The sequence below is a fragment of the Netta rufina genome (genome assembly GCF_964035555.1).
Source record: "Netta rufina genome assembly, chromosome: 1".
Lineage (NCBI taxonomy): Eukaryota > Metazoa > Chordata > Aves > Anseriformes > Anatidae > Netta > Netta rufina.
In genome coordinates this window covers 202,575,946-202,590,461 of record NC_140123.1, presented here as the reverse complement: position 1 = coordinate 202,590,461, position 14,516 = coordinate 202,575,946, and the positions used below count along the sequence as shown (strand labels likewise).

At 42.7% G+C, this 14,516-nt stretch overlaps 1 protein-coding gene across 1 annotated transcript in view; it reads right to left on the bottom strand.

Moving 5' to 3' along the window:
* Positions 1-2,873: 2,873 nt before the first annotated feature.
* The window catches only part of ITIH5 (inter-alpha-trypsin inhibitor heavy chain 5), a gene marked incomplete at both ends in the record, with an annotated part of 45,663 nt that continues 34,020 nt past the window's right edge, over positions 2,874-14,516 (bottom strand). Inside the window, 6 exons of the mRNA XM_084306612.1 lie at positions 2,874-3,172; positions 4,485-4,862; positions 7,278-7,394; positions 8,509-8,559; positions 8,927-9,480; positions 12,013-12,322. Coding sequence (XP_084162738.1) covers positions 2,874-3,172; positions 4,485-4,862; positions 7,278-7,394; positions 8,509-8,559; positions 8,927-9,480; positions 12,013-12,322 — 1,709 coding nt within the window. The remainder of the gene's footprint in view (positions 3,173-4,484; positions 4,863-7,277; positions 7,395-8,508; positions 8,560-8,926; positions 9,481-12,012; positions 12,323-14,516) is intronic.

Sequence of the window (14,516 nt, the reverse complement as noted above, 5' to 3'; positions counted from 1 at the left end):
TCTGGAGTCCTCCCTCCTCTCTTCTCTAAAATGTTAGCACAACAGAAGAAATTGCACACTCCAAAGTGATGCTCAGCCTTCGTTCCTGAGCTATCTCAGCAGCTTGCAACCTTTAACCATATCACTGCAGAGCCAAGTGCTTTCTGATCCTCTTGGAGCTGAGAATGGATGTGTGCAGTTGGCACAATGTGCTTCATTGGGTGCCTCTGTGCTCTCACAAAGGGGCATGAAGACCAAACCTGAACAAATCCTCCTTCTGAGGGAGGAAAAGTGTTGTGATACCACCTTTAGAGACTGGGGAGGCCAAAGTGTTCAGTCTATGACCTACCTTTGCCCTTAGTGCTCTTGGGGTAGCAGGAGGATGACCTTCTGAGGGGTTCTTTCAGCCATCAGGTAACGTAAGTTTATCCAGCAGCATAAAGCATACCTACCCTTAGCTTCAAAGCTTGTTTCGTCTTTGCCAAATGAAAGCTTCACTGCAGCGTTCACTGTAAAATATTTATTGTGAAATGAATAACTGGAGCCTTAAGGAGAACTTGAGTATATTGCTCCAGGTGCTTCACAGGGCTGGGAAGTTGGACTCGATCATTGTTCTTTTCAGACCCTGGAAGGAATGTGTTCCTGGCTGGGCAAGAGGACCAATGATGCACCTGAAACATTAGCAATACATATGTGTATCTATACATACCTATATACAGGAGAGAGGAGATCCTATCCGAATCACTCCCCCTCGCAATACACTCGAACAGCAAAATGTGGGAGGAGAGTGAAAATTTCAAAGAAAGCTCTTTGTAATAACAACTGTATGAAGACACCTGCTGAACCTAGCACTGTCTAGAAGTTCACTGCCACTACCTTGTTCACCCTGTGCTGGTGAAATGGGATGGGATTTGGGAATGGACTGGGTGATCTTCCCACATTCTTGGGTGGAGAGGTCAACCTCACAGACACTGTTTCTCTAATTTCTGATTCAAGTGCACACTGCTAAGCTTTGGTCTCTTCAGTCCTTGCATGCTCAGGACTGCCAAAGGTCTCTCCTTCAATTTTCCCTTGCAAGGAGGGCTGTCTTCCAAACCAGCTAGGAGCAAGGCAGTAAGTATTTTTGTCTCCATGTTTTCTTCCAATGCATGAGCCCCAGCACAAGTTTTACAGTGGTTGAGCTCTCCAGAAAGACTTTCCAGAGCACAATTAAGTCTAGCTGGTTACTTTTGACTGTTTCCCTCTCCATACAACACATGGTGTGAATGAGCAACTGTGCTCTCTACCTGCTCTGCTGTCACAGCGCTAGGAGTGCTAACTCCATGACCAAGCAACTGGAAAACAACCCCACCCAAACCACCACCACCAGCTGGAGCTCCTACAGCAACAGTATGATATTTAAATATGCAAAAAATCAGTCAAGATTGAACCTATTTCTGTAGATCTCTGGCAATTCATTTTTCTTCTAACACATGGATATCATTTAGCTGCTGGGGATGCTTCCACCCCCTGCACACACCCGCCTTCCTTTCAGTCCTGGAAAAGGCAGCGTATACATGAGTTCAGTTTGGCCTTGTCATGTAAACCTCTTTGTGGCTGTCAAAGTCGTCTTTGGCCAAGTTCTCTACTCAGCAAACTCCCCTGTGGCTGATGTATAGCATTATTCAGTGGTGCCTCATTTTAAAATAGACCACAGCTTTGCTGTTTGGGTTTGGAGGTTTCCTTGCAGAGCAGCACCACCTGCAGTGGGGGTGGCTGGCAGACCCTTCCCTAACTTCCTGCTGCCAAATTCCTGCTCTGTACAAATTCCGCAGTGTAAGGAAGGAGAAGCTGCCAGGGTAACTGGGATGAAAAGTTTTTGAAAATTTGGAGTAGATAAATACTTCTTCCCTGATTAGAAAAGCAGCTAGAAATTTCTAGTCTAAATTCAAGATTTAGACAGTGCTTTATAGGGTCACAAGATTTGAGGGTGCAGATTCATCATCTTTTAGCAAATCTAAATCCCCGCGAAGCAGAAGTGATGCTCTGCTCAGGGAGGTGGGAGGTCTGTTGGAAGCTCACAATGGAATTTTGTTTCTCACAGAGGGAGTAAAGAATCAGGATGAAATCACTAAACCGACGATGTCATTTAAATGGTATGCTCGATGGAATGGGAGCTAGCACCACTCCTATTGCTGCTGGGGACCACAGGTGCTTTTGAAGCAGGCAGCCCGTACTCTGGGACAGCAATAAACCACACAAGGGTTTTCACCACTGTATTAAGTAGTAGTGGTACAGGGAACATCATGCTCAGTGGCAAATCCAGACCCCATCCCAGTAGCCATGAAAGCAATACCCTGTTGTGGCCTGTTGATTTAAGGTTTTGATCTCTGTTACCTTTTCGATGCTAACAGCTCTCTGCAGATGGATATCCACCCATCTCTCCTCTCTCGCTCTTCTCTCCCCAGGGACCATGGCTGGAGCATGTGCTCCAAGTCACTTCTTTGCAAACTTTTATCACCTAAGGTTAGACAGGCACTGTGCTGCATGATTCATGCCTTTCACTGGGTGACTCACCAGCCCCTGGGGGTATTGCACAGATCCCTGCATGGGTTTATTTGAAGGCCAGCAGCTCTCTGCACTGTTAGATTTGACAGCTAGTCCCTTTCTCCCTCCCGTCCCATGGGACATTGGTCCCTCTGTGTCCTCAACCCTTCCCCCCAACCTTGTCTTCAGAAATTTGATGAACCCTGTTCATCTAGCATGAAAGAGAGACAGTTGAATTCCAAGGGGAAAAAGCCTTGGTTTCTTTGGCACCACAAAGTAAAGAAATATTTATAAGTTGCCTATCTCTAGAGGCTTCAGAAGGGACCCACTGTCACAAATGCTGCTGCAATGCATTGCTATGATCAGTCCTAAAGGCTGTTAATCATCCCAGAGGTGGTCCCAGTGTCGAAAGGATGAGAAGCCAAATAGTCTTTATAGCTCCCATCGATCAATTTGTCTGCATTGTTTTTGGCAAACCAGCAGTCAACTTCCTGCTGGCCATTGTAGATCCTCCTCTGCTTCCACACGACAGGAACAAGCCGTCCCTTCACTTTCAAGGTATTTGTAAGGTTAGTTTTTAGTGCTTCAGTTTGGTTCTGACCAACCTGCTGATGACTTGTGTTTAGAGATTCCTGAAGAAGTTTAACTTCATGGTTCAAGAACTGACCTGAAAGACAAGAAAAAATACGCTCTTTGAGTGGTTGTTTTGTGCCTGTACTTATAGGTAATTGTTTAATAGGCTGTGTTTTGAGGATTCTTAAAGTATGGGGTTGTAAAGGGCTTCTCAGTAATAGCAGGATGAGTCTAGGTCCTTAGCTTCTTTTATAAATCTAACAGAGATAGATATTAGAATAAAACCCTATTTCTCTTCCACTAGTCAAGATACATTGGTTGAGCTAGAGCTTCTTGAGCAGTACGTTCCCCTCTGTGGGCCATGGTTACTAGAGGATAACAGCCCATAAAAAGTCCATCAGCAAGTGGATGATGATTTAGGCCTGCAGCTCCCAGTTCTCTTCCTTTACCTTCTTGGGGGCAAGGTCTTTTATGCCAAACCTAAATGTAGGTTAGAGTTTTGCACATGCAAGGGACCTGAATTTAAAACTCCACTACTGAAAGATCATCTCCTGCTTAACCTGGGAGTATCTGAACATCATGGAAACCATGACTTCAGCCTTAGAGTTCAGCACCTGTAGATGTCCATGAACATCACTACTTCTCATCTGAAAGAGCCCAACCATTTAGACATTCTCTGAGCCTACCTAGAGGCTAGTTGCTCTGAAAATGCAGGGGTGGCTTGCCTTTCACTACAAAAGTTTGAAAGAAAGGGGCAACAAGATATACTTATGTTTCTGGATCTCAACCAGGCTCAGCGTAAACAGCTCAGTGATGCACAGACAGACCCTCTGTACATATGAAAGTGCAGAACTTGAAGGCTGAAAGCCAGCAATTTCTGGCAATGCACTAGCTTTGTGACTAGAGCTCTCTTTCGGGATCTTCAAGACCTCAGTTGACTCTCCTCTTTGTTTAGAGAGAGTCAGACCCAACTCTGTTATGTTCCTGAGAGCACATTAGCAGCTAGGTTATTCTGATTTAGGACTATCATGAGAGAATGTCTTATTGGTGCCGTATTAGGGGTTCTTGTGAAATACTTGGTTTCTCTCTCTCTATTATTCATCTCTGGGAGCTTCTAGTGTGCACATTCAAATGGCAACTGCATTAAACATAAAAAATAAAAAGAGTGGATTTGAGAAAAACAGGCACAGGTGTATCAGGGATAGTGGAAGATAGCTCATACAGAGAAAGATGGGAGAGGAGTTGGGGATACGGGTAACAGAAGTCATTTACAAGTGGAAGTAAAAGTTCGTTTGGAAACTTAATTTCCATCTACCATTTTCATCACCTCCTGTCTCTGTCCTTTAAAACTGGAAGAATCATTTTTCTCTGGTTTACAGCTCTGAACCTGAGAACCTTTTACTTACCCAGTAACCCATGGGAGTCAGAAGAGAGGCCTTTACTGTTGGAGATATAGAACCCCAGGTGATCCTTCTGATATGGGGCTGGCTTCTTGTAGTGGTGGATGAGGATGACAAAGCTGATTGTGTCTCGTATCGTCACAGTGATGTTGGAATTGGCAGAGACGGACACTTCAAGGCTGCTGCTCCGCACAACAGCGCTCCGGTCACAGGACAGAATAAGCCTTTCCCCATCATCCAGGATGATCCTGGTGGGTGTGATCTCTAGGTAAGATCTCTGTGGCTTATTGCTGAGGATAGTGATGGTGTTGAAGTAAGTCCGATGTTTCTTGTGGCCATTGGGTGGTGCAGGAGCTCCAATTAGTTGCCCATTCACTGTTACACCTTTCAGGAAAAGAATCAGTAAGTGAAAGCTGGAACCAAGAATAGGTCTCTTGTCTCAAAGACACAAGCCTTGTAATCAAGGATATGCATATTCACTACCTTATGTTCAACTTATTTCACCTACCAGCATTCAAAACAGGTTGGCCAATGTATTATAAATAGATTAACTTATACAGAGCACATAAATTTACCCAAGCTAAGAAATACTGGCTTGCTCTGGAGACAGGTGCCCCAGTCTCGTTAGTCCCAACCATGTGTATACCATGACACAAGACAGGATCAGTTGTTTCTAAGCTCCATCCAACCTTTGGACTACCTATCATCAACACAATGACATGGGCTTATTCAGCTACATAAGGTATATATTTACCTTCCTGACTGCTATAACCCTACCTGCCATGGTATGACTTGCATAGACTACCTATGTGTTGAAGCATAAGCTCAGAGCTGGGCAAACACATCAGATCTTGGAGAACTAAGATAAGCTGCTGGTGGGCCTGTGTCAGAGGATCTCAAAGCAGTAGACATTTGAGGTTTGATGTCTGTCACTACCTGACTCTTAAGAAGAGATCTAACCTAGGAAACCACAGAGTAAGGGCTACTACCTTAGCCTGAACATGAAAGACCATCAGAACCTGTAGAGGGAATAGCCTGACCTACAAACAGTGTGATGTGCTAAACCTCCTCAGGCAACAGTGTAAGAAATTCAGGTTCTCCTTGTGTCACTGCAGAGGAGGACCTAGAACCTCCTGTTGGGTCCCTGAACTGCATTGGATTATTTCCACTTCACCAGTGCTGCCTTTCAAGCTTCCCTCAGTTTTGACCCAAAAGAAATACTTTTGAGTGGTCCAAGATGCAGATCTCATTGAGTCAACTGAAGCCTAGATGTCCACAGCAAGATTAGCCATCATTTTAATTACTTCTGTGACTTCCTGTCCCTAAGACAGTGTCTCACTTCCCATAGGTCTCTGCACAGCTACTAGACAGCAACAATAAAGGAGGAGGCTTGTGGCTAACCCAAGTTAGGCCCCAAGACATCAATACTTAGGTGCAATATCTCCATCTCCCATCATTCCAGAGGGAATCTGTCATTTCTGGCTTCATAGATTCATCTTGCTAGTTCTACAGAGCTTGCTTTCCTCAAATTCATCCTGCATTTGAACCACAGAATGACTCAAGCAGTAGCACATAGTCTGTGAAAGAAATTTAAGGGTAACATTGCCAGGAGATGGATGTGATTTACTGAGGCAGGCATGAATGCAAAAAGATGGAGGCTAGGCCACTGCTACATGGAATAGAATTATTGTGCCTTTATTGTGGGGCTTGTTTATCTCCTTTGTAAAACAAGTCTGTGCATTGTCTCTGGTTTTGACACCCCTGCCTCCCACCATTTCCCTGCTCAGGACATAATCTGCTTATTAGCTGCCCTGCTTAGAATTCCAGATCGGATCAGACCACAGTTTGGGCCTCTGGAGATCAGAGTGACTTGCATAAAGCAGATCCTGAATTATGTGGGTTTTCTTAAGGTTGCCATGCCTTGGTAATCAGTTTAGTAGTCTCTTCACTGAAACAGCCTCAGTGCTCGGTTAACCTGTACTTCTCTCTGTCCTGAAGCAATTGGTGCTGTAAGTAAACAGTGAAGTTCTGATATCCAAGCAATCATGTCGAGTCCATGCTGTTAAATCTTTCATTTGCACGTTGTGACCTTGTAATTAGATGGCTGATGAAGCTGCACTGTCAAACAAATACGCTGCCTCCAAATACATGAATCCCCTGTATAATCTCTCAGCATGCTGGTGGCTGCTTGGCTCATGTAAACACTGAATTCTGACAATCCAAAATGCCTGTGCCTGTTTACTCAGCTGTGCTTGCTACAGCATTGGTCAAGCGCAACCCCAGGCCATACTGGATTCTCATCATCAGGAACTGAACTCTCCAATCTAGCTGGACTGAAGGGGTTCAATATGGTCCTCATACGTGGAGCTTGGCAGTTTTGCATGGAATTGCCACTCCCTTCATTATGGTCAATGAAGACCTGAACTGGGAAAAGTTCGGGTATATAAAAGCCAGAAACCATATTTCCCTATGGATACGGTCTAATCACTTTACACTCGCTTCTGTAGATGTAGATGTGTGTAATGGTGGCCATGCCTTCTCACTTTTAAGCTTGCTGTGAACTTACCAGTAAATCATGGCAGAGTGGAGGTAAGTGCAGAGTTTACCTCCCCTTCTAATCCAGGTGATTAGAGCTGGAAAATTGGTGTACATGAATTTTCCATTGTCTGGCCTGAAAAGCACTTTTTTTTCTATCTTCCTCTGGTTCCTCACCTATGAAATACCTTGGTTTTATTGCTACAGTGCTGGCCTTGCACTTCAGCTTTCCTTCACAAGGAACTACTTTGCTTAGCTACTCACCAGATTCCTTATGATCAGAGACGAGTCGAAGAATGTCTCCGGGTTCTCCATCAATATTGAAGCAAACAGAGAACTTGCTGGAGGGAAAATCAATGACAAAGTGAGGGTCTCCATCCGCTGAGAAGACATGGAAAGGAAACAAATATGAGATATACACAAAACTCCAGAGTCTAAGACTCTAACAAATTATTTTTTTTCAAAGTGTGTTCCCCCCCCCTCTTTTTTTTTTTTTTTGCTTTGTTTTCCTAAGGCCTCCTGGTTTATTGTTTATAAACAGTCAGATGGAATTTGCCAGGAAACACCAAGTTTCGCTTTGTTTTTCACAAAGATTGTTTTATTTTGCTTTGGTTTTCTCACAGAAGACAATGGGCTTTTAATGAAAATAGAAGCCCAAAGTAGCCTAGGAGAAAGTGAGAGTATTTTCTGCCTGAAATACCATTTCATACGGGAGTTGTCATGCAAGCTATATTCCCATCTTCCATACTCTATTTGTAGGCAACATATGAAAATATATCCTATATTCCAGCCTATGTAAATATATCCTCTAACCAAAAATTGCTACATGGGCACACCTCCCACTGAACCTTCCTCGATCTCAATATCAGATTGGAGCAGTCAATGACAGATTTTAAACAATCCCATGACCTTAATTTTTCAACAGTCCTTGAAAAAACATCAAGTACCAGATAGGTATGATAATAACACAAGCCAAAACCCTAGTTTGTAAAGTAAATGTGACCTTAACCAGTGCAGTTCAAGGCTAAATTATTGTTCTGGGCTTATTCTTTATTCATTTAATTATGAAAAGAATGTTACATAGAACTATAGAAGCAACAGGAAAATATTTAAACACTATAGAATTGTCTCTTCTTTTCTTCTCCAACAACATTTTTACGTTTCAACAACATTACTTTATAAAAATCAAACATTTTTTGTCGAGTTCTAGTAAAGAGAGAATAAGCTTCCTGTTCACTGATCTACATTATTTTCAAACATGACAATCAAATATTGTAGATCAACTACCTTGCTGTGTTTTCCCACACCTATCCTCATTCCTGATCCCTTTAGTATTTTGTTTTTGTTTTCATTTGCCTCCCTGCTCTGCAGGCTAGTAAATAGAATTTTGGCTGATCTATTAGGATGGTTACACCACAGTGGCATGCAACTGAATTGTTTTAAACAAACCCCAAATATCTTGGATTATAAAAGGCATGAAAAAAAAGCTACTGACCTGAAGTTTTGGAGATTTTAATTCTTTGCGTATCTTGTTGTCTGCGTATACCTAGGAGTGGGGAGAGAAGGCCATTACTGAGCAGCAGAAAGAGCCATAATGCTAATTTGCATAATGCTCACAAGATACTATTAGGAGAGATTGTTGCACATACTCCTGCAGATATTTTAAACTTCCCTCAAAACACTAATTTTTTTTTGTAGTTTCTAAAGTACATGCTTCCGGGGGGAAGTTAGGTGCCTAAAAGGTCTTGCTCAAGGTCACCCAGCCCACAATTAAAAAAATCAATACGAAAATCCCAGTTTTCTGTTTACCACCCTACCATTCATTGGCTCGATCATCCCTGTTACCAAGGCAGCTGTGAGAAATTACCTATTTGAAAATATTTCTTACCAGCATGTTTATTTTTTCCTCGTACCTGGTGGTGCCTTGTGTCCCTGCAAGCTCTGCAGCTTTTCACCAATGCCATCAGTAGAAGGTCTGATAAGCTCCTCTGGAGGTGGTTCTGAATGGAGCCCTGCCTCTCTCATCTTCAGAAAGGTGAAGGGAGTTACAAAATTGTAAGTCAGGGCCATCGACTTTGCTTTCTCCATCAAATATTCTTTCTCCTGATTGTCATCACTCTTCAGCCGGGAGTTAAGCAATTCCCTGATGGTGAGGTAACTCCATGCCCTCTCAATGTAGTTTTGATCACCTTTGCCATCTTCCAGGCCAGGGACAGCTGTGATGTCATTCTTGCTTGGCAGGTCAATAGCCACATCTGTTTTAAGGAGGATGTACTTCTTGGAGTTGCTAGCAGTCACCTCCACATGGAGGCTATCTGAGGTACGGTTGATGAGTTTGCCAGCTATTATAATTTCAGAGCCATTGAAGTAGTTAGGGAAGAAGTTCTGAGTGACTTGCTCCACATCGTCTTCAGGGTAATCAACACGGATGTCAGAGAGGAGAGGTGTTCCTATCTCATCATAGAATCTAAAATAAAGACACATTACACACTGCTAGTACTATTCATACAAGTATATGCACATGCATTTGTAGTTATTCACAGCAAAGGATGTCAGACTATCTAACATGTCTCCCAGGATATTCAGGAGCAGTTAGAGCTACCAGGCCCCAAATTTAATTCACGTGTGCAGTGTAACTGGGCTCCAAGAGACATTGGAGTCTGTACCCTTGGAGGTTTTCAAAACTTGAGTGGAAAAGGCCTTGAGAAACCTCACCTAAATTTGAAGGTAGTTTCTCTCTGAGCAGGAGGCTGTATTACATGACCTCTACAGGCGCCTTTCAGCCGAAGTTATTCTCTGCCCCATTCTAGTTTTCAGTGTTTCTTAGACATCTAAACAGAGTCTCTTAAGTATGTTCAGAAGCATCCCAGCAGGGTCTGGCAGTTACCTAGCTTCCACTAGAATTCAGGAGCAAGGAGATATTTCTGGACACTTACATTTGCTTAAGAGGGCTTGTCCGTTAAGAATAAATTCTTGGCCTCCCAGGCTTAAAGAAAGCACTGTGGTTATTTCAAAGTGTACATAGAAAACATGCCATTACCCATTGTTTTCTAGTGGTATTATGTGTGGTATTCCATAGCCAGAAACAGTAAGTCAAGATACTAGGTCCCAAAAAGCTGGAGTGTATCTGAACGAAAACTTCTATATTGCTGGAAAAAGCCCTAGCTGCTACAGTTTGGGATGGTCAGTGTGGGACAGGCAAGAATAGTTTTCTGTTGGGCAAAGGAAAATAAAAATCAAGAGTATTTCAAAGGAATGCAGAAATCCTAACCGCTAAATACAGGAGGCCTGGAGGAAGAGAAATTAGTTCTACCTTATCGTTGATTTTCTGTTGGAGCAAACCAATGGCTTCTGTGGCATCATAGTTTAATTCTACAATGCTTTGTTAATTTGACCCTACACTAAGAATACACTATTCTGAGAATACATCACATTGGACAGGCCAGAAAGCTTTTACAAGGGGTCAAGGCCTAAGTTTACAGTACTGTGTTTTCCCTGAAGCAAAGTGCTTTTGATGGAACTTTCCAGGCTCCTCCACAAATGCTAAATTTCCCATTTAAATGTCATTCTCCTCATCTCTTGGCAAAACATTTGAGTCTAATTTGGTAAATAAACAAGGAAGTGGCCTCAGCTCTTTTTCAGCTCAATCTGCATTTATTTTTCACATCTGCTTATGCAGATTGTTGGAAGGCTGGAGTTGCAATTCTTATTTTATTCTCGCTCTCTCATTAAAAAAAAAAAAAAAAAAAAAAGCCTGAATTGGTTGGCTTTCTTTGAAAATCTCTCTTGAGCACTTAGCATCTTCAATGCAGAGACCTCAACACATTTTAAAACATGAGTGAATTCAACCTGAGAACATTCTGTGGAATAGCTCCTGGAGTATACAAGTGGTGGAGTGAAGGATGCAACCTGTCTGGTAGCACAGCGCAAGCATCTGTGTAAAAATACAATCCATTGACTACAAAAGTCAGACATTTCATTGGTATCCACATACATTTTCCCTCCACCAGTGACTTGAATTGGCCTCCAGCAAGTTACTGTGCTTTTCCTTATAAATTTGGCACCAGATACCAAATGGGTTTGCCATCACTGACCTTGATAAACAGTGAGCTGCTTATCAGATAAAGGTGTTTGAAAAAAATACTTGCTGGGCTGGGTTTCTGTGGCCCAATCAGTCAGCACATCCTTCACGTGCCAGGGAATGCCACTTGCTATCCAAAATGTGTGTTCAGAGAAGCAAATGACATGTGTGGAGTGGCAGATGGATCTACAAAATGTGGTTTAAAAGGAAGATGCTAATGTCCTAGCATAACCACCACAGAAAGAACAGTCTAGTGGAAGGCACATGATTGCATTGCTGCAGATAAATTAGGCACTATCCAAGCAAAATCAGAGTTACCTTCTCAATGACTGTCTCTTTTTGGTTTCTGAAGTTCAAAACGATAAGATTTTGGGAGCAAAAGCCAAACAATTTTACTTAGAAATACTGACACACTTCCTGACATTTTAGAGCAGATATTTTAGACAGAGCTATCACATAATCTCTTGTCCCACTAAATGATGAGGATTACAGAAAAGCTGTTTGGGTCACCAAGCAAAATAAGGGAATGAAACAACTACATGCTGTTTATGTTGTTAATTTAAACTGATCAACACATCTTTTCCTCCCTCCATCTACCTGAGGAGAGTTTGCACTTGCCTTCTACCTCTCTAGGTTTACATGCCCAGAAGAGTATTCTGAGTAGGGGGAACAAATGTTTCATTCTGTGGGGCTCCAGTACCCCTCAGAGTGTCTGCTAGGAAGGAAACAATTTCTGGGTACACTTCCTTCCTGAAAGAAACTTTAAATCTCAGTTTCTAAGTATACCCTGCATCTTTCAACCAGAGCTGAGCCTCAGACAAATTTCCATGTCTTGCCACATCTCCTGTGGAGGATTTCCTCCCACTAAATGGCCACAAGACCTGATGCAGATTCAAAGACAGAAAAAACAGAACAAACCCTTTCAGGAGGCTGGCTGCATCCTCATCCTCCTGGAAATGCCTTGTCATGCCACAGTTCTCCAGTGCCATCCTCTCCAGCAGCCTGTAGTCCACATCATTGCCAATGCCAATGGTGAAGAGGCAGAACTTATCACGGATGGCATCCTTGGTGTTGCTGAGGATTTTGGATGACTGTGTTTCCCCAACAGTGGGCCTCCCGTCAGTGAGGAAGATGATCAGAGAGACACTTCTGGCATCGATGTCGTTCTGAGCAATGTAATCATTTAGCAGCTTTGCACCAGTCTGGAGAGCACTGTTAATATTAGTTCCTGGGAAAGCACCAAAAGAATTAGCTCATTTCCCCTTCTAAGGGTGGTGCAAATAATTTTCCTAAACTCCTTTTAGTAGAATGACAGCAACTCTGTACATTATGATGTTCTTTTTCTCTGTGTGAGTTTGCAATATCTCTTTTACTCAGTTCAGCTCTTACTCAGCACCAGTTTGGAAAAAAGCTGCTTATATTCTTATGATTTGAAACATGAATTGCAGTTGATTCTGTGAAATTTCTCTATACTTGAATGTTTCAACGTATAACAATCAAGCAACCATGGTAAGCAGAGTCACAGTACATACTATGTCCTACCGGTACATACAAAAACTGTTAAAGTTAATTACTGGACTCTCTGAGATGGTATCTGAACTGGGAAAACAAGTTCTGCCCAATTTTTCTGAAGGGCACAAGATTTGAAGAGAGAGAAAAGCCCTTCATGTGGGAAAACAAGTGGTTGGTATTGCTCTTCAAACCTGAGTGGCTAAGAAAGTTTAAAGAGATAAGAAATGGCTTTATTGGATGAGGAGTGTGTTTTCAAAATACAATTCCCTAGCAAAGAATGCAACTGCCTGAAGTGGAGAGAGAGGGAGAAAACAGACAATAAATGAGGGAATACAGGTATGTTAGAAAAATATGCATGGAAAGGATTCAAATCCACTGCACATTCAGAAAAAAAAAAAAGAAAGCTGGAAGAGGAGTACGGCTGTCACCTGGCGCCAGGTATTTCTTGTGCTAGTCCAAGCAAAGAGGGATTGGTTGTGGAAAATTTACAAGATCAGCATGTCTGGATTAAAAACAGCTTTCAGTAAAAAAAAAAAAAAAAAAAAAAAAAAAAAAAGCAGGTGAAATAGAGTGAGAGACATACACAACAGATTCCTGCGTGTCCAGAAGGGGAGCTCTAGAGAGTTTACTAGCAAAGATGTGCTAGTAGGTTTGACCATGCATCATGAACTTAGAAGTTTAGTTTGCACAACTCCAGTGTCTGTACCAAGACAAAGAACAGGAAAGAGCATAAAACATCTGAAAAGTCCTCAGAATCCAGACTGTGTTTCTGCAAAATGACTGAACCAAAATCCTGCACCTAAACGTCTTAATATTCTCAAAGTCCCCATCCAGGTCCAAAACCTCAGAAATAATTGCTTGCCCAGAAACAAATGAAAAACCATCCCATGCAGCAGACAGTGTTATTTCAAATCCAGCCACGTCACAGAGCCACAGAGCACTGAACAATGCCTTCTGAAACATGCACAGATATCGTGCCACAATATCTCATTCCCATTTCTTTGGCGTGCGAGTATGACACAGCAGTGCAAGCACAGCACATGCTCTGTGTGTTTGATGTGTGAGCCAAAGTGCATTCACGTTCACAGGAAGGTACTCAAGCCACAGCATATTTATGAGGAAATGCAGAGTTAGCCAAAACTAAACGACTGCTTGCCTGCGGTGGAGAGTCACTGCACCTTCCTGTTGAACCCCAGAGTTAATCATTTCCTTTTGATTTTGTTCTGTCAGGTCCACAGGCAATCTCAGCTGTCCCTGCACAACTCTCTTTTGGCACCTCAGAAGTAAAAAGCTTTTCACTCTGAATTTTGTCCCACTATTGGCAATTGTTTAACTGGGCAGGTCTCTTGACCACTTCCTAAACTCTCTTCCTTGTAATGCAAACAGCGTGGAAAACCATCCTGTTTGCTGTGTTTTTCCATCAGACCGTTTCCTTTGCTAGGAGTGGTCGCTGCTCAAGGGCAACCATAGGAAGACCCTGTCCGACCTTCAGCCAGCTGTGATCCCTTGCACGGAGAAAGATCTGTATAAGTCATTTTGTAGCCTATCTGAGGAGTGTTCAGCCAGGGTGGGCACAGCTGCCAAGGTATGCTTGATTACAAACCTTGCTGTGTTATTTTTTTTACACTAATGCCCATAGACTCCTAGGAGACCACTGAATCAAACTCAAAATCACGCCTGCACTATGCCACTGCTCTGGGGGCTCCTCTTCTCCCCTCTTCACTCCTGGCAATATGGCACAAGCAAAAAGGGATGAGAAATTCTTGAACTTTATTATGGCTGTTCCTTAATGCTAGTTAGAAGGAAGAGACAAGAAGGAGACAGCACTAGGTGAGGAATCAGCTCTTGCAGAAGCCAACCCAACAGCCCACACTGGCTAGTCCAGTTATGGAGTTTATGACCCAGGCATA